The following is a 19,824-nucleotide window of genomic DNA, read 5'->3' on the forward strand; positions in this document are numbered from 1 at the left end:
TCGGGCAAGGGCAGCCGACCCCGGAGGATCTCTGTCTCGCCCGAGGCCCCCCTCCAGCAACGAATACATTTCTGGCTCGCCCGAGGCCCTGTCTTCGCCAAGAAGCAACCTTGACCGAATCGCCGCACCGACCGACCAAATCGCAGGAGCATTTAATGCAAAGGTGGCCTGACACCTTTATCCTGACGCGCGCCCTTCAGTCGATAGAGCCGAAGTGACCGCAGTCACTTCGCCGCTCCACTGACCGACCTGACAGAAGGACAGTGCCGCCTGCGCCGCACCGACTGCGGTGCCACTTGACAGAGTGAGGCTAACAGGCAGTCAGGCCCGGCCTCAGGCCCCATTGGAAACTCCGCTCCGCCCGACCCAGGGCTCGGACTCGGGCTAAGCCCCGGAAAACGGCGAACTCCGCTCCGCTCGACCCAGGGCTCGGACTCGGGCTAAGCCCCAGAAGACGGCGAACACCGCTCCGCCCGACCCAGGGCTCGGACTCGGGCTAAGCCCCGGAAGACGGCGAACACCGCTCCGCCCGACCCAGGGCTCGGACTCGGGCTAGGCCCCTGAAGACGGCGAACTCCGCTCCGCCCGACCCAGGGCTCGGACTTGGGCTCAGACCCAAGAAGACAACGAACTCCGCTTCGCCCGACCCCAGGGCTCGGACTCAGCACTGGCCTCAGCCGACGGTCTCCGCCTCGCCCGACCCAGGTGTTAGAAATATGCCCTAGAGATAATCATAGAGATGAGCATATTTCTTTGTATCCATGATATATATATTGCTTAATTGAATATCCATGGAAGGCACCTTGTATTGATTAGCAATTATGTGAATTGTTTGTGAGATTCTTTACTTATATGGTTATTCTAAATGATGTCCCTAGTCAGAGTCGATGACTAGCACATGTATTAGTTGATGACTACATTTCACAAGTCATGAACATGGAGATGTTAAATTAATAATGTGGGCGCATGTATGACATGAGGCTAGACCGACCCAACGTGAGATATTGTAATATAGTTCTCTTCTTGCAACATGAATACTGTATCCTTAGACCTGAGATTGTTGCATGTTCTCAAGATGTGAATTGACTTACTTAGGGATTATCAAACGCTATCCCGTAACTGGGTAGTTATAAAGGTAGTTTTGGGTTTGTCAGGAAGCATGCTATGAGGCATGGTCAGTCAAGATGGAATTTGTCCCTCTCTTTGTGAGAGAGATATCTCTGGGCCCCTCGAGTGATTGGATCAAGAAATGCATGGCCGTGCTAGGGTTAAGAGTTAACCATTGAAAGGATTCCAATTCACAGTATCGAGAAAGAGAGGTCAGCTTAGAGCCAGACCAAATATCGTGAGACAAAGGGAACAGCATGTACTTAATGTCGCAATGGTTCGTCTGATATGATCTTTACGTACACATAGGAGTTGACATGTCTTGCTAGAGGCCGCTGTCAATTACTGGGCCAAGTAAGAGTACTCGGGCTATGTCTATTTGTACGTGAACCTATAGGGTCACACACTTAAGGGGAAGAAAGCCTAATTCGGATTAGATCCGAAATTAGACTGGGCTTTAGGGTTAATGATGGGCCTCGGCGTCAGAAGCCCACCATAACGCCTATATAATGAGGGGCGAGGGCGCGGTTAAGAGATAACCTAATTCGCCACCTGCAAATCAGTAGCCGCCGCTCGCCTCTCGCCCTCGCCAAGCCGCCGTCGCGAACCTAGCAGTTCGGTACGCGGCGCTTCCTCCCTGTACGTGTGGATACCTCGGAGGTGCTGCATTTGGAGCACTTGGACGAACCGTGCGAGGACGTGAAGGACGCCGGCGACTGCACGACACTGCTCGACGCGTTCGTCTACATAGATACGTCTTCCGCTGCTCTGCGCTTCTAGTGGTAATTCCATGACCTATAACTGCAGTAGTTCTTGGTATTATGGGGTTGAAATTTTTGTTTTGCGCTAGTGTAGCATCCCCGTAATCCTACACCAGGGGCTCGGACTCGACCACGGCCACGGAAGACAGACTCGACCTCGACCTCGGAGGAGCCTCCACATCGCCCAACCTAGGGCGCGGACCGACCACGTCGATAGGAAGCGCCATCATTACCCTACCCCAAGCTGACTCAGGCTATGGGGAACAAGACCGGCGTCCCATCTGGCTCGCTCCGCCAGATAGGCAATGATGGCGCCCCGCACGCTTCGTGACGACGGCGGCTCTCCGCCCCCTTACGAAAGCAAGAGGACGTCAGCAAGGACTCGACAGCCCCGACAGCTGTCCTTCCGCCAGGCTCCAGCGCTCCTCCGACGGCCACGACACCACACGAACCGGGTGCCAAAACCTCTCCGGCTGCCACGACGGCATGTACTTAGGGTGCTAGCTCTCCTCCGCTAGACACGTAGCACTCTGCTACACCCCCCATTGTACACCTGGATCCTCTCCTTACGCCTATAAAAGGAAGGACCAGGGCCCTCTTACAGAGGGTTGGCCGCGCGGGGACGAGGACGAGACAGGCGCTCGCTTGAAGCCGCTCGCTCCCTCTCCCGCGTGGACGCTTGTAATCCCCTACTGCAAGCGCACCCGACCTGGGCGCGGGACGAACACGAAGGTCGCGGGATTTCCACCTCTCTCACGCCCGTCTCCGGCCACCTCACTTCCCCCCTTCGCGCTCGGCCTCGCGCCGACCCATCTGGGCTGGGGCACGCGGCGACATTTCACTCGTCGGCCCAGGGACCCCCCGGTCTCGAAACGCCGACAAAAGCACACATCGTTGTTGGTACCAGATAAACAATCATATGATATACTAACCTCCCATTGAACTCAGAGACAATTGTGATATTCAACCATAATTTAAACAACACATTCGAGACAGTTGTGACATTCAACCATAATTTATTTCAAAAAAAACTGCAGTGTGCCAATGCTTTACAACTAATTTATTTAATGGAATATTAAAAATAAAGAAAACACTAAGTAATATTGTATAAATCAGGATGGTGTTGCCACAAATGCCTCATCCGAAACCTATGTCACGACACAATTAAAAAATTAGCAAGACTACATTTACATTAAATTAAGATTAGAAAACAAATATATAAAGCATGCGAACCTGCGTCTAAAAGTCTTTGATTTGAATGTAGGATTAGCTGAGAAATAGTCTTTGTAAAGAAGCGTATGGTGTAGTAGTCTTTCACGATCTACTACGTCATGTCCCACAACAGAACCAATTCGACCCGGATGATTAACCAAATCATCAACGATTATGTGAGCGGCTCCAAAAAACAGATCATTGTCATCATCCGAAGAGGAGGGATCAATCACCTCGTTCATTACAAAATGATTGAATTCTTCATCTGAGTCCATACCGTTGCGGCGACAACTAACCACGACGGTGATGTCCCGTTTGCAGCTTTGCCTTAAGATTTTTGGAGCAAATACGAGCCAAGACAGTAGACGTCCTGATCTGTGCCTGGCTTTCAGCTTCCACGTCGTGCCTTTCAGCATGAAGACTTACAGGTCACGCGCTACAGCTTACATGTCCTGGCTGCCTGGCAGACTAGCTCAACAAATGGAGGCGGCATGATGTACCTGCAACGACGGCGGCCAGGCGTTCTTGTGCCTGCCTCGGCGGCGGCTAGAGTTGCTCGCGACAGCGGCGGATGGAATGACTGTGACGTCGGTGCCGGATTTGACTGCGATGGCGGCTTCGGAAATCAGCTGCAACAATGGAAGGAAACAATATAGTGTCCTGCGATGGCCCTGCAATGGCGGCGTGGGCTTCGGCTCCCGCGAGCAACGTCCAGAGGCTGCGCGAGCAACGTCCAGAGGCCAAATTTTATTGGTTTGTTGAGATTTGAACCAGTCAACATCTATATTTAAAGAGTTTGTTGGATAGATCCTTCCATTTAGTCCTTATCTATTTTTTTTCACAGTCATCTAAACTCTAAATTTAGATATGATATACCTAAGCTGTTGGAGATGCTCTAATAGCAACTCCAACAACACTGCTAAAAGAACCCGGAAAAGTGATTTTAGGGAAAAAGCGAGTTTTTTCTGGTTGCAACAGCTCACCCAATTTTTAGGCATCACATTGGTCGTTGCCTACTGTATATTTGTGTGAGCTGAGATCTCCCCAGTTCCCTATCACGCGTCAGTCGACCTGTTGCCCGCGTCAAATTTTACCCATGCGAATATTTTTTTTTCTAGCGTCAGCTTTGCTAGAGAGTGAGCCACGCTCAACTGTGCTGTTCCATGAGGCAACAAGATATCAATACTGCAAATGTCTGGGACACTTTTGCTGCGCATAGCATACACACAGGCTATTTGAGGTAACCAAATTGAGGACAAAGAAGAAAAGAATTCACGGTTTTGATCCCAAACAATTCCAATTTCTCACGCCAACTGCAAAGATACGTGATTTATTTCAAATTTTTTTTGAGATTAGTTATTAGCGATCTGATGTGGGTTTAGATTTTTTACAGCAGTTCTGATAAAACATTTTGGGAACAAATTTTTTAGTGCTCGCTCGCTGAGTTATCCCCTAATCCGCCGGGCTACTAAAAACCCTACCTTCCTCATCCAGACACTCCCCTTGCCGCCGCCTCCTCTGCCCCTCTCGCGCCGCCATGGCCACCTCGCTCTCCACCCCGTCGCAGCTCCGCACCTCACACTGCCACGCCCGCCGCTACGGCCGCCTCCTCGGCCTCCACCCGCGCGTCTCCTGCGCGCGCTGCCCGGCTCCCCGCCGCGCCGCCGCCCTCTCCGTGCGCGCCAACGCCGCCTCGACTGATGGCGACGCTGCCGTCACGGTGCGCCGCTTCCCGGCCGCGCCGACCAAGGCTGGGCGGCTCGCGGGCGTCAAGAAGATCATGATCCTCGGCGCGGGGCCCATCGTCATCGGTCAGGCGTGCGAGTTCGACTACTCCGGCACGCAGGCGTGCAAAGCGCTTGCCGAGGAGGGCTACGAGGTGGTGCTCGTCAACTCCAACCCGGCAACCATCATGACCGACCCGGGACTCGCCCACCGCACCTACATCGGGCCCATGACGCCGCCGCTCGTCGAGCGCATCATCGACGCCGAGCGCCCCGACGCGCTGCTCCCCACCATGGGCGGCCAGACCGCGCTCAACCTCGCGGTCTCGCTCGCGGACTCGGGCGCGCTCGACCGCCTCGGGGTGCGCCTCATCGGGGCATCCCTCCCCGCCATCCGCGCCGCCGAGGACAGGCAGCTCTTCAAGCAGGCCATGGACCGCATCGGCCTCAAAACGCCGCCCTCCGGCATCGGCACCACGCTTGAGGAGTGCCTCGCCATCGCCGAGGACATCGGGGAGCTACCGCTCATTGTGCGCCCGGCCTTCACTCTCGGGGGCACGGGCGGTGGCATCGCTTACAACAAGGCCGAGTTTGAGGACATCTGCAGGGCCGGCCTCGCCGCGTCGCACACTCAGCAGGTGCTCGTCGAGAAGTCGCTCCTGGGCTGGAAGGAGTACGAGCTGGAGGTCATGCGCGACATGGCTGACAATGTCGTCATCATCTGCTCCATCGAGAACATCGATCCCATGGGAGTGCACACGGGGGACTCCATTACCGTGGCTCCTGCGCAGACACTCACTGACAAGGAGTACCAGAGGCTCAGGGACTACTCGGTGGCCATCATTAGGGAGATTGGTGTGGAGTGTGGTGGTTCCAATGTGCAATTTGCAGTCAATCCTGCTGATGGGGAGGTGATGGTCATCGAGATGAATCCCAGGGTGTCCAGGTCGTCTGCACTTGCCTCAAAGGCGACAGGGTTCCCCATAGCCAAGATGGCTGCGAAGCTCTCAGTAGGCTACACTCTAGATCAGATTCCCAATGATATTACCAAGAAGACTCCAGCTAGCTTCGAGCCTTCCATTGATTATGTGGTTACAAAGGTATTATTCCAATCTGTCTCTTAGCTTTCTTAATTGTGTGAATGAAGTTTTTCCTGCAAATATGCATCTGCAGTACATATTTAACTTCTCTATATTCCTTTTCTCACTTGTTAGTTGTCAGCCATATACTGGTAATTGTTGTTTTTGCAAGTATAATAGCCTATCCTGTTCAATTTGTGGTAATTGAACAGGATAAGTCTGTCCAATTGCCTATCCTGTTCTTCATACGTTGTCTGACTGTTGTATATGTTGGTAGACTGAAACTGTGGTATACTGGTTTATGCTCTGGTATATAATATATGCATACTAGTTTATACAACAGTGGTTGTTTATATCATGTATAATTAAAGGCAAATGCAGTAGCATTTGTCCAGTTATAATTTGTTTTGCATGCTATTTTTCCCACCTTTGCTTCATTCTCATCATGTTAAAGCAGAGCAACATTTTCTTCATGTATTTGTTAATAGAAGGGGCATAAGCATCACAATAAATAGTTTTTTCTATTGTTATGAGCTTGTGTGAAGATTTGTATGTTGACTATTTCCTACCTTTCTCTCTTTAAAGTATACCTGAGACTTGTCACATTGTCTCTACCTGTGAATTTCTCTAGATCTCTTTGCTGTCTTCTTAGACATCATCATACATTATCTGCAGCACATTACTCTGCTACTCAGTTTCCACCTAGACATTTAAAGTTCGAATATGCTCTAGCACAATAAAATGATTTTTTAATCACTTACAATCCAGTCTAGACACATTCTTTGTTCTGTTACAAACCCATACTTATATCTTTGTGTTTTTTTTTTTCATTTGGAATTTGCACTTACACTTCTAGCAGAGCTAATTTGACATGCTTTTCTAATCTACCTGGCATTTACTATGCAGATACCACGTTTTGCTTTTGAGAAATTCCCTGGCTCTGAGCCAATATTAACCACACAGATGAAGTCTGTTGGTGAGGCGATGGCATTGGGGCGTACCTTCCAGGAATCCTTCCAGAAAGCTGTCCGCTCACTGGAGACTGGTTTTGCGGGATGGGGTTGTGGCCCTATCAAGGAACTTGATTGGGACTGGGAAAAGATAAAATATAGCTTGCGGGTACCTAATCCAGATCGTATCCATGCTATCTATGCAGCTTTCAAGAAAGGCATGAGGGTCGAAGATATCCATGAAATTAGCTTCATTGACAAATGGTTTCTTACAGAGCTCAAGGGGCTAGTGGATGTAGAGCAGTTCCTTTTATCAAAGAGCCTAGATCAGTTGTCAAAGGATGACTTTTACCAAGTGAAGAAGAGGGGGTTTAGCGACAAGCAGATTGCATTTGCAACTTCTTCATCAGAAAGTGATGTGAGATCAAGGCGTTTGACATTAGGCGTCACTCCGACATATAAACGTGTTGATACTTGCGCTGCTGAATTTGAAGCCAACACCCCCTACATGTACTCTTCCTATGAGTACGAATGTGAATCATCTCCAACCAATAGGAAGAAGGTGCTGATATTGGGTGGTGGGCCAAATCGCATAGGCCAGGGCATTGAGTTTGATTACTGTTGTTGCCATGCATCATTTGCACTTCGAGAGGTTTGTTTTTGCATCATTTATTTCATCTTATTCCAGTATTTTTTTTCTTTTTCCTCAGTTCTGGGTTGTTTGTGACATTGTGAGTTTTCTTAGTCAACTGCATTCTATCGTATGACCTTATATAAATGTTTTCATATCTATTTACAGGCTGGATACGAGACTATTATGATGAACTCCAATCCTGAGACAGTCTCAACTGACTATGATACCAGTGATCGTTTGTACTTTGAGCCACTGACAGTTGAGGATGTATCAAATGTCCTTGATTTAGAGCGCCCAGATGGTATAATCGTGCAATTTGGAGGGCAAACTCCTCTAAAGCTTGCGCTACCTATTCAACAGTACATAGAGGAGAACAAAATGGTGTCTGCTTCAGGCACTGGGAATGTTAAGATATGGGGAACATCACCAGATTCCATTGATGCTTCTGAGGACAGAAAAAGATTTAATGCAATTCTCGAGGAGCTTCAAATTGAACAGCCAAAGGGAGGGATTGCAAGAAGTGAGTCTGATGCCTTGGCAATCGCCTCAGAAGTAGGTTACCCTGTTGTGGTCCGTCCATCATATGTTCTTGGTGGACGGGCAATGGAGATTGTGTACAACGACGAAAAACTGATCAAGTACCTCGCAACCGCGGTGCAAGTAGATCCAGAAAGGCCTGTTTTAGTGGACAAATATCTAATTGATGCAGTTGAGATTGATGTTGATGCATTGGCTGACACAGCTGGGAATGTTGTGATTGGTGGAATTATGGAGCATATTGAGCAGGCTGGTATACATTCCGGTGATTCAGCATGTTCTCTTCCTACTAGAACAGTCTCAGCCCAATGCCTGGAAGTTATCCGTTCATGGACCACAAAGCTCGCTAAGCGTCTGAATGTTTGTGGACTAATGAACTGTCAGTATGCTATATCTACTTCTGGTGATGTGTTCCTACTTGAGGCGAACCCTCGTGCTTCACGCACAGTCCCTTTTGTATCCAAGGCGATTGGCCATCCGCTAGCTAAATATGCATCATTGATCATGTCTGGTGTGACCTTGCCGGAGCTCGGGTTCACTAAAGAAGTGATTCCTAAGCATGTGTCTGTTAAGGAGGCTGTTCTTCCATTCGAGAAATTCCAAGGGTGCGACATTCTTCTTGGACCAGAGATGCGCAGCACTGGAGAGGTGATGGGCATCGACTATGAGTTCTCCGGTGCCTTTGCAAAAGCACAGATTGCCGCTGGGCAGAAGCTCCCCTTAAGTGGCACTGTGTTCCTTAGCCTGAACGATTTGACGAAACGACATCTTGCTGAGATTGGGAGTGGATTCCGGGAGCTTGGCTTCAGCATCATTGCCACATCTGGAACAGCCAAAGTTCTCCAGCTCGAGGGCGTTCCAGTGGAGCCGGTGCTAAAAATACATGAGGGGCGACCGAATGCCAGGGATATGCTGAAGAATGGTCAGATACAGATCATGGTGATAACAAGCTCTGGTGATGCTCTTGACTCCAAAGACGGTCTCCAGCTTCGTAGGCTTGCCCTCGCCTACAAGGTGCCAATTATCACAACCGTCGACGGCGCACGTGCCTCCATAGATGCCATCAAGAGCTTGAAGGACAAGTCGATTGAGATCCTCGCCTTGCAAGATTACTTCCAGACTGCCGATGCTTCGGCAGATTTACAAGCAGCGGCACAGACCACCCCTTAGTGCTGTCTTCCTTTTCCATGTACTGTGATCCTAGCTCGAGCCAAAACAACATCCCATATGAATTATTTTGTTTACGGTTGCACCTGCAGCATGCATGGCGCAAGGACAGGCATCCAGATCGTATCGGTGACAAGCATAGCTAGACAGAATTGGTATTGGGCGAATGTAGTTGTACTCTGTAATGTTAGTTAGGGTGATGAGCATCCACAATAAGGCTTCCCAACTGCGATTTTGATGACTATCATATTCTTTGTGGAGATTTACATTGTATCATTGTCGCATACGAAACTGTGCGACATACATGTACCGTATGCATGTTATCAGATTCTTAGATGACCACACATTGGCACACCCGTCTCTCGTCTCGTGTTCTTTCACTGTGTGCTCTACAATTGTACAAACAAACGATTGTGTCAAGGATTAATTAATGGGTAGCACTGTACAACGTTTAAGTGTTCTGTGCTGCGGGGCAGTGTCACATGATGTGTGCTAAAGTTATTATTCTCATAAAGTTCTGACTTCGTTGTAGAGTACAGTATGAATTGATGAATGAGAATAAGTTTACATAACCCCTGATCTTAGAGTAGGGATGAAAATGGATTGATAACCCCTGATCTTAGAGTAGGGGTGAAAATGGACGAAAACAGATAAATAGTAGGCCATCCTCTATCCTATCCTAATGGATTCTAATCGGATACATGATCAGATACGAATAGTTAGAAAGGGGACAGATACGAATACAAGGATCAGATATTTATTCGTGGGATAAGTGTTATTTGGTCGGATATCAAGATAATGTATGAATTGCTTATCATTCACTATATTTTAGTTCGCATATAACCTTAAGTCCCCACATGAAAAAGATAAAGTGAAGTATCGATTATGTTGAAACTTGAATAAATAGAGTGATTTCACGTGTAACTCACATAATAAGTGGAAGTAAAATGGAATAAAAACTTACATCTTGTAAATTTTATGGTCCAAATGTTTTTTAGGACGATATGTGAATATATGTTATGTCTCCTTAAAATTCCATGAATTTCTAAAGCTATTTGTGTATTTTTAATTTTTTATGTAGAAATCACCAAAATACAATTAATTCATAAATGATTCTTGTTTCAACCAAAAAATGCAAATAAATTACCAAAACTAAGAAATTCTATAATAACCTCAAGTCCACATATAAAAACGATAAAGTGAAGTATTGATTATGTTGAAACTTGTATATTTAGAATGATTTCATGTGTAACTTACACATTAAGTGGAAGTGAAGGGGAAGGAATACTAGCATCTTGTGGATTTTATTATCTAAATATTTTTTTATGATTATACGCTTGGGGTGAGGAGAAAAGCTTGTGTCAAGTCGGGTTTGTCTCTCAGCTCGAACCACGACAAAAACTAGGCCAAAACGTGTCAAACGGTTTTGGTTTGGTTTCAAATTTTACCAGGGCGTGTCTGGGGTATTTTGGCGCTACTTTGTCCATTTGACCATTTGGTTTTGAGCTTTGGAACTAGGTGAACACGGTTGATCTTTAAAAAGGGCTAAAAAAGACTTAGAGAAAAGGTTGATTTCTCCATTTAAGTTCTCTAGTTGAGTGATCAATTTGGGGATGTTTTAGACTCTTTTTGGGAAACTTTCTTACTATCTTTGGTAGATATTTTGGTGATCTACAACTTGTATAATTAGCTCAACTCATGATAATGTTATCATCATTTTCTCTTTACCTAATCTCTGCATTGCTTCAAGTGTTCCATGTGAATAGACTTAAGGTTTTAGAAACTTTTCTCCCTGTTATATGCATCATAAGGTTAAGGTAGGCATTTTAAGATAATAAATACTTAGAATTTGGTTGCTAAGTTTTAGTTATCTTGGGCTCAACTAAACCACATGTGATAACAGGTCAAGGGTGTGGGTGCAGAGTACAAACCCTGAGTAACACTTGGGTTGTTACAGTAACCTCTCCATAATTTGTGCATACAAGTTTTGAATAATTGTAGGAGACATGCACTTTTACTTTTGAGATCGAGTATTGGGAAATTATCTATAATCCTAAGTTTGGCACATATAATTCAAAATGACACCAATTGAAGGATATTACTTTAAGAACAACCAATAGTATCATCTATTTAGGAATTTTAATTAAGTTATGTGTCGTGCTTTACTAAACATTTTAAACCATGTAGGTTTGCTAACAAAGATATGAATTTAAGCAGAGCAATCCTACCATGTGATATACCTAGTATGTATACAATTCAATCAAAACTAAGTACCAATTGAAAAGATAAAAGCATAAAATATATCAATTGAAAAATTCTAGAATTGAAAGCAAAACTAGACATGAATGGTAAACTAGATACAAGAAAATAGATACACATATGTAAAAACAGGAATATCAATAAATATAGTTACCTTAGTCATGGGTGGGGAATTTGGGTCCAAAGTATTCACAAACCCATATGAAAATAAACTTGATCTGGTATGATGTATCCCATGACATACATTTTGAACTTTGACAAGTCTCCAAATTCCCTAAAGTTCTTCGGACTTCTTACTTCCCTCTCAGGACTCAAACTTTCTTGGCGCTTTTCATAGTTGAAATAATATCCTTAGGAACCCAAATTTGTTTGGCCTCTTTTCTTTGTTGGCTTGCTTGTTGGCCTTGATGACTATCACTTTTTTGTTCTTCTTGATTAAGTATGGTGTAGCCGCCTTTTTGTCCACCTTGTTGGTGTAAGTGTTGGAGATCTTGCTTGTTGGCTTCTTCTTATTATCTCTCTCGGTCTTCAGCCTGCATTGGTAAGACTTGTGCCCTTCTTTATGACACAACCAACAAACCACAGTTTCACCCTCATCAGACTTGTGCACTCCCACAATGGTGTTATCCTGATGACGTTGGATTTATTTGGCTTTGTCTTTCTTATCATATAAAGCCTTACCAAGGTAAGCCACTTCTTGCTTTAATAATTTATTCTCCATAGCGATCTCATCAGAACAGGATTCTACACTAACATTCTTAACAAGAACTTGATTGCATGGGATAAAATTAACATCAATTAAGTCTAAGCAGGAAGTAGAAGCATACTTTTTAATAATATCAGGAATTTCAACTAAAGATGCTCCTAGGGTGCTATCGAAGCTTTCTAGTTTAGTAGTTAGCTCATTATTATGTATGCTAAGAATTTCCATTTTTTTCTAGCAAGTTTTCAATAGCATCTTGAGAACTAGCTAATTCAGCCTTAAGTTTTGTATTCTTCTTAATAAGGTTATCATTGGTAGTTGAGGATGGAGATTTAGACACTAATTACTCAATTTTAGTTGTTAGCTCACAATTCAAATTTGCAAAGGTTTTAATCTTTTTAGCAAACTTTTATAGTCATTTTAGGAGCTAAGAAACTTAGGTTTTAGCACTTTTAATTGAGCTTTTTGTTTAGTGCATACATCCTCAAACAATTTAACAACATGCGCAAGGTCATTTAAAGAGGGCTTATCATCATTGCTATCACTATCACTATCATCACTAGAGGATGGAATACTTGTTTTATCTCTTGTCATAAGTCATTTATGTGATGAAGAGCGATGGTCGTGGCTCCTTAGAGGTTCATATTCACTTGGAGAATCATCCCAAGTTCTGATAGTGGTGAGTGCCTTGCCTTTGCTCCTTCTTTTCTTGGATTCGATCATATTTGGGCAATTATCTTGAAAGTGTCCCTTCTCCCCACATATGAAGCATCATCTCTTTCTTTGTTTTTCCTATAAATGTTAAAGAGAAGATCCTCTACCTGCAGGGGCACACCCATTAGATTAATCTTACGAATCATCCTCATTATCTTTCCGACACGTCAGACCGTTTCTTCGTCTTCGAAGGATAATATAGAGGGCTGATCATCATCATCATCATCATCATCATTATCATCTAGCTCTTCTTTTTCATATTCCTCTTCTTCACTTGAGTAACTTGAGCTTTTCACCTTCTTCTTATCTTTCATCATTTTATGCTTATCACAAGTGAAAGCATAAGGCTTTGAAGAAGTTGGTTCTTCTTGACCCATTTTCAAATGCCACAATCTTTTCGATCAAAAGTGTCGGCTCTATTAGCAGTTAAGCTAAAACGTTCTAAATAAACCAAATTAGGCTTTGATACCAATTGAAAGGAACAAGTACACCTAAATGGGAGGTGAATTAGGACTTCTATTTCTCGCGCCAATCTTGGCCACAAATAATTCTCCTAAACAAAACCTATGCAAATAACTGAGCAATAATGTGCAATATATGTTTTGTTTAAGTGTTGCTATCTCTATTGCAAAGGATGAAAAAGATTGCAACTTAAGTAATCAATATAAATGTGGAAGCTTAAAGACAAAGGTAAAGAAATCAAACTCATGTCTGACTAATTCTTGTTGGTGCCCTTACGTAAATGAAAGTACAAGGCAAAGCACCCGGACAGATAACTACGTAGAGAGTTGCGGCTTTCTCTCAGACGCTCCTGTCGTCTTTAATATCGAGCTTCCAATTAGCGTCTTCAATATCGAGCTTCCAATTAAAACGTCACGCTCCTGCCGTCTTCAATATCGAGCTTTCAATTAAAACGTCGTCTTCAATATCGAGCTTCCAATTAAAACGTCGTAAGCCTTGTTCGCTCTAATACACGGTGATGATCATCTAATACCTTGTTCGCTCTAATACACGGTGATGATCACACCATAAACATGGTTGGTGTAAGCCTCGTTCGCTCTAATACACGGTGATAATCTCACCATAAACGCGGTTGGTATAGTGTCTGTGAGAATGTCACTCCACTTAATATAATGTCGCGGGCTTGAATAGGCCCCGGGGCCTCTCTCTAAAAAAAATTAAACGAACAATGAAAAAAAAGCTTCACGCAATTCACAACGGTCACATCGAAAAGAAAACTCCTACAGAAAAGGAGAACATCTCAACTTATGCATGTCCAATCCCAAGACAACCATGGGCACGCATGATCTCTCACCCCATATCGTTCAGACTTCAGCCTAAAACTAAAGATGTCACAACTCACAACTAGGGCAGAGCTAAAAAAACCTCCAACACGAAGAACACCCAGAAAAAAAAAACAAAGGTTGCATTTGCAAACAGTAAAATCTATTGTTACATCCAGCTTCGATTTCCTCACTCCTGGATTTTCTCCTCAGATGTGTGCTTGGTGGTGGTTACCCAATGTACGTACCATCAGCCGGCGCCCCTTGTGTCCAGCTCCCCTGTTCGATGGGCTTCATGCCCAGTTTCTTCTGCTGCTTCCGTTCTACTTGTCGAGGCATCACCTCCAAGATGAAGCTGCCACCGTTCCATGTCGAGGCGCACACCTTGAGTATCAGGAACACCACGTGCATCCGGTAGGACAGGAATATAGGGACCGTCAGGGCCATTGTTGCCACTGTGAACAGCGCCTGGAGCAGTATGTACATGACCTGCCGGTTCCGGTCACCCAGCAGTCCGCTCAGCCTCCACCAGATGTTGTTTGCTTTCTGTGCTTTCTTTGAGAGCTCTCTGACAAACAGTTCATAAGATAAACATTGAGTTTTATGTTTTTTCATCGGAACATTTGGTTCTATGTTGCGATCAAGGATATTCGGGATTCCGGAATACCAACAGTTACTCGAACCAGTAGGAAACAAGGACTCATGAACCCAGGAAATGCAAGTGGGCAAATTGAAAAACAGAAGGCACACAGCATGACAAGAGTTTTTGTATACAAATTCAGAGTCTAACTCAACCATCCAAAGTACATTAATGTAAATGAGACAGTCATTACTGCAAGGAACTATGGTGCCGTTTGGTTCATATATTGGTAACGTAATGGGTAACCCATAACGTTAAATTATGTTTGTTTAAGTCCAATCGTAATCGATACCACAGTAGAAATGGATACCGGCTTATTTAAACCTGTTATCGCCGGTATTCGAGTGTGAATCATTACCATTACAATTTACGTTACATTTCGTGAACCAAACGGCACCTATATTTTTTTTCCTTGTTGGTTGGGAGCCCAGCAAGCAACTCAGAGAAGGCCTCAACACTACCCTTGTTGCTTGGGAGCAGCGTAAGCATTGTTACGACTTTGTATCCAGTAATACCAGTCTCCATATGTGATTATGTGATGTCAAGGCCAGGGATCTCAGGAACTTGGTCACCGGGTTCATCTATGTCTCCCTCCCTGGTTTAATGCCTTTTCCGTGTTTATTCTAATTACCTAGCGTACGTAAATTTGTGGTGTGTGTACATGTGCATAGTGTTTGGATGGTTCCCTTTGTATCCTTTCCCTTCTTTAAATGATGATACACGACTCTCTCGCATGTTTGAGAAAAAAAGAAATACAGCTTCACCTTTGATTAACTAGATTAATTAGTTCTAATATCATTATTCATTGGCGACAAAGTGATAAATGCAGTAAGTGTGTCAGGGGCAAACACAAGCCCATCCTTCCTCCTCTTCTATTTCAACCCTCCCCCTCCCCCCCTGGCTATTCAGTTCATTTCTTTCAGTACAAAGCAAGACGGCATGTGAAAATACAGATGCATAGCAAGCAAAACAAAGAAATCCAATACGTATAGTGCATGGTAAACCTTAATAAAATGCAAACATGTACCTGTAGGATGTCATGACTTCAGGATCCCTTAACAACCTCTGCCGGCGCAGGACATTAACTATGAGGAAATACATAAGTTGCCACAGGGTGTAAGCAGCTAGTGGAACAAAAAAAAGCCATGTCCACATATATGATTTGTCCTCCACATATGGCCATGTGACTCTGGCATCTCTTCCTTCCGGGTGCATGGCAGCAAATGTTTGTGGATCCCACCACCGGATAGTGAATAGAACAATCCCTGCAGAAACACTCAATCAGTCTGAAGCTGAACCAAAATTCAGAAACAAAATGTAATTGCTACAGAACAGAACTATATAATCCTAGTATACCAATGACCTATAGGAAATTTGATAAGGCATATACAAAACCAAACTTCAGGATGAGGCCTTCTGTAGTTCAACTGAATCTTTAAGGGCCCAATTGCACATTTTTGTTGAATTCCTCAGTGTTGTTTCCTGTTGGGCCTAGGCCTTGTATCCAGCCCATTATGGTGCTACCTGTTGGGCCTAGGCCTTGTATCCAGCCCATTATGGTCCTACTATATGTATCTACACACATATTCTGGTTAATACTATTCTATTCTCCTCCAATACTCAGATTAAGTGTCCATAACTTTGTGTTCCTCATTGTTTCATGTTTTGGCATCACCATTCCATTTGTAGTTTCTTTGGAACTTTCAGAGATAAAGAAAGAAGAAGTTCAGCCAGACAAAAATGGGATGTGCTGGTTAAAGAAAGATGAGCGAGAACACTACTTATAATTCAAATAATGTAAAGTCCCAATAGATTACTCAAATGTCAGTAAACTGAAACGGTTACATAGTTTCACTATATCAAAATGATGTTTTACATGAAAAAGTAAAATTGTGTATGTATTGAATCCAGATATTCATGTCTGAGATCACTTACCAGGTAAGAGATGTATCAGGACACTAACAAGTTTGTCAAATGAACCAAAAACTAAGCTGCAACGCCACACAATTAATGCCCAAGCAAGTGGACCCTGTGAGGATTTAAAATGATTAAACACATCCAGGACAAGCTCTGGAAATCAACAGGAGTATTTTTCATACCTCTGCAAACGAGAAGCAAACCATGAAAAGTTTTTCATCTTTCGGATAGAAGAGAATCATTACAAGGAGAAAGGTGTTGGCATAGTAGCAGAAGTCCTGCAGAAAAAAGAAAAAAAATTAAACCTCAAGGTTTTACACACAAGATGATGGCTTTAGAAATGAAGAAGATCCCATCAAAAGAACACAAGGCTGCTGTCTAGCAAACTAATATTTGTGACAACATTTGAAATGTAAAATGAAACAGAACCTAGAATATTGACCAAGATATAATGTAGTATTAGAGTTGTACTACTTGACATGTACTCCAATATTGTAAAACTCTATCTCAAACATGTAGGCATACTGTTTATCAGGTAAATCAGATAAAAGGCTATTCCCGGTACAATAAAAGAATATCATCAACATTACACATCGTTAGAATAGAGTGGCTCCTTTTTAATTTTTTATAAAGGATAAATACATGAGATATGTGACAATAGGTTTATTAAGTGACGATATTTGGTCTGTCCGTGGTGGAAAAAAAATGTGATAATAGGTTTACCACTTACACACATTGTGCAACTGCAAGATGTTGGCACAATGTCATAAAACAGCCCATCATCCACTCATCATACTAGTATGTGCTATCTACAACTATTTATCCTTTCAACAAAGCTTTCTATTGGAGAATTTGTGGTGTGGATAACAAATAAATTTAGAGTAAAGTAGGACACTGAAACAAACAATGCTAAGTTATGATTTATGATGTAAAAATATGTGGAAGCACATTTCTGACAATTGACGCATCTCCAGGACATAAAAAATGTGAGACAGTAACATACTCACCAGGAGATAGTAATGCCATTTCTTGTAGCGGTAGTAAATCCAGCGGAGCGGAACGAATATGACATAGAACAGGCAGTACACATATGGCACATCCTGTGGTCCTGCAAGCAACACCATAGCATTGAGAGGTGGAATCAACAAGAATCTTATGATGTACAGTATGCGACACCCAACCAAAAGATCAATGTTGTTGCAGTAGCTTACTGGCACCCAAGAGATAGCAAAATCCCCCAAATCCAAGAACACCCAGCAAGTGTGTGACCTGATGAACATTTAAAACCAGCAGCACCATATGAGAACATTCCCTAAACCCAATCCAGCGAATCCAATTATTGCCACAATCTCTGCAGCACAGTGCGAACAATAAATGTGCAGGTACTTATTACATCACACAATGACCTCCACAAAAGAAAGGGAGCACGGGAGCGGCAAGATTTGTGGACGTCAACTGCACAAGAAAGGCGGTAATAAAGAGATTAAACGGAGGCAGGGTCGGGGAAATGACCTTAAAGATGAAGCGCTCGTGCTGCTCGGCCTTGGTGGCGATCTTGACGGCCTGCTTGGACAAAATCGCCTTAGCCTGATCCCTCTGCGCAGGACAAGATCAGCACTCATAAGTGTAGCCAGAAGCAAATCCGAGAAAGAAAGAAAAAAAGAAAATTAAACGACAGAGCAGCAGCGGCCCGGCGACGAACCCTCCGGCGGACGTCGGCTGCACCATTGGCGACCAGCGGCGCGCCCGGCACCGCCGCGTCGTCCTCCACCTCCGACGCCATCCCTTCCCAACAAGGCAAGAACTTTCGAGACGCGACCTTTGTTCTCCCTCCTATACGCGAAACAATTGCTATATGAAATTTTCTCCCTTTCCTTTCCTTTGCTCCCGTTGATTTATAATGTCCTTTATATAATCATCACACGCATCCATCGAGCTTAACTGCCTTTTTAATCTGAACCCATCCAATATTCTACGTCTTTCTTCCCGTGAAGTGTGAACTCAGCCAGAGCTGCAGCTGCGTGGCGTTTTGGGCTCCCCGACCACGTCATCCGTCAACAACTGGTGGAAGGCGACGACAGAACACGTGTGCCGTCGCCGTTGCGGGACTGTGGCCTTCTCCTTTTTTTTTTCTATGTGGGAGAAGGGCATTTTCGTGATTTGTTTGCAGGGAGCCGGATAAAAAACATTTCGTTTTCTTCTTTTTTTCGTCTCTCTGGTTCATTCGAGCTTTACTCGATCGCACTGTTCGTCTTCTTTTGATTTCTGGAAAAATGTTCCATCTTAAAGACAAATTGTTCAAGGAAAATTTGTTTTTTATTACTTTGCACTGCCGTCATGGTAAAAAAGACAATTATTCCAAAATGAAATACGAAGTTACCGTGGGAATTTCCGGTCTTTGCCTTTTTTAGAAATGATGGTAGAGACTATCGGGAGGAGACATATCGCGACCTCGACCATATAACGAAAGCTTAATCTTTCTAATCTTTCTTTTATGTTGGCTAACTATACGGTCGATCATAGCGAAAAACAACAACAACAACAATGAAAGCCTTGATGCAATAGTTAGCAACCAAGGCCCATCACCGTCAAGACGTCTCAGGGCCTTCTGCTCCACACATCCGTACAGGCGCAGCTATAGATGTCCAAACAGTGCGGGCTGCCCGTTTGGCCCGTGGCACGACACGAATTTAGCCCGGTCCAAACACGGCCCGGCACGGTCGGTTACGGGCCCGGGCCGGCACGGCCCGTTTAGCGGGCCGGGTATGGGCAGATACAGCGGCCCGCGTGCTTTGGCCCGGCCCAGCCTGATAAATGGGTCGACCCGACGGCGGCCCACATATTTATGTAAATACTAAATATGTAAATACATTTAATTCTCTCATAGTATGTAAATACTAAATACGCGGCCAAACATATATAAAATGCATACATAAATATAAAATGCATACATAAATATTTTGTTGTCTTAATATATATAAATAATATGTTATTATATATGATTAATTCTGTTAAATATATGTATTTATATACCGTTCTACTGTTGGTTCGGGCTAGTGCCTGGCCCGGTCCGTTGAGGCCCACCGGGCCAACGGGTCGGCCCGACACGATTTTTTCCTGTGCGTGCCGGGTTTGGG

The 19,824-nt window shown here is 44.3% G+C and overlaps 2 protein-coding genes across 2 annotated transcripts; one reads left to right on the forward strand and one right to left on the reverse strand.

Annotated features, from left to right (window-relative positions):
- Positions 1 to 4,152: 4,152 nt before the first annotated feature.
- Positions 4,153 to 9,626, forward strand: LOC103636016 (carbamoyl-phosphate synthase large chain, chloroplastic). The gene is made up of 3 exons (XM_008658380.4): positions 4,153 to 5,904; positions 6,790 to 7,485; positions 7,633 to 9,626. Exons 1-3 carry the CDS (start codon positions 4,618 to 4,620, stop codon positions 9,172 to 9,174), a joined length of 3,525 nt encoding a protein of 1,174 aa, XP_008656602.1. The 5' UTR covers positions 4,153 to 4,617; the 3' UTR covers positions 9,175 to 9,626.
- A 4,411-nt stretch (positions 9,627 to 14,037) lies between these two features.
- On the reverse strand, positions 14,038 to 18,784 carry LOC103636017 (integral membrane protein). The gene is made up of 8 exons (XM_008658382.4): positions 18,390 to 18,784; positions 18,200 to 18,283; positions 17,899 to 17,956; positions 17,695 to 17,795; positions 16,870 to 16,965; positions 16,706 to 16,799; positions 15,798 to 16,035; positions 14,038 to 14,698 (listed from the first exon to the last, which is right to left on the reverse strand). Exons 1-8 carry the CDS (start codon positions 18,468 to 18,470, stop codon positions 14,362 to 14,364), a joined length of 1,089 nt encoding a protein of 362 aa, XP_008656604.1. The 5' UTR covers positions 18,471 to 18,784; the 3' UTR covers positions 14,038 to 14,361.
- Between the last annotated feature and the right edge of the window lie 1,040 nt (positions 18,785 to 19,824).

This window comes from Zea mays, chromosome 8 (assembly GCF_902167145.1).
Source record: "Zea mays cultivar B73 chromosome 8, Zm-B73-REFERENCE-NAM-5.0, whole genome shotgun sequence".
In the NCBI taxonomy this organism is placed as follows: domain Eukaryota; kingdom Viridiplantae; phylum Streptophyta; class Magnoliopsida; order Poales; family Poaceae; genus Zea; species Zea mays.

Coding starts and splice junctions, on each gene's coding strand:
- LOC103636016 (XM_008658380.4), top strand. CDS start 4,618: ATGGCCACCTCGCTCTCCACCCCGTCGCAGCTCCGCACCTCACACTGC. Junction 5,905..6,789: donor TTGATTATGTGGTTACAAAG/GTATTATTCCAA, acceptor TTTACTATGCAG/ATACCACGTTTTGCTTTTGA. Junction 7,486..7,632: donor CATCATTTGCACTTCGAGAG/GTTTGTTTTTGC, acceptor ATCTATTTACAG/GCTGGATACGAGACTATTAT.
- LOC103636017 (XM_008658382.4), bottom strand. CDS start 18,470: ATGGCGTCGGAGGTGGAGGACGACGCGGCGGTGCCGGGCGCGCCGCTG. Junction 16,966..17,694: donor AATGGCATTACTATCTCCTG/GTGAGTATGTTA, acceptor TTTTTTCTGCAG/GACTTCTGCTACTATGCCAA. Junction 16,036..16,705: donor CCTGATACATCTCTTACCTG/GTAAGTGATCTC, acceptor GTGTTTCTGCAG/GGATTGTTCTATTCACTATC.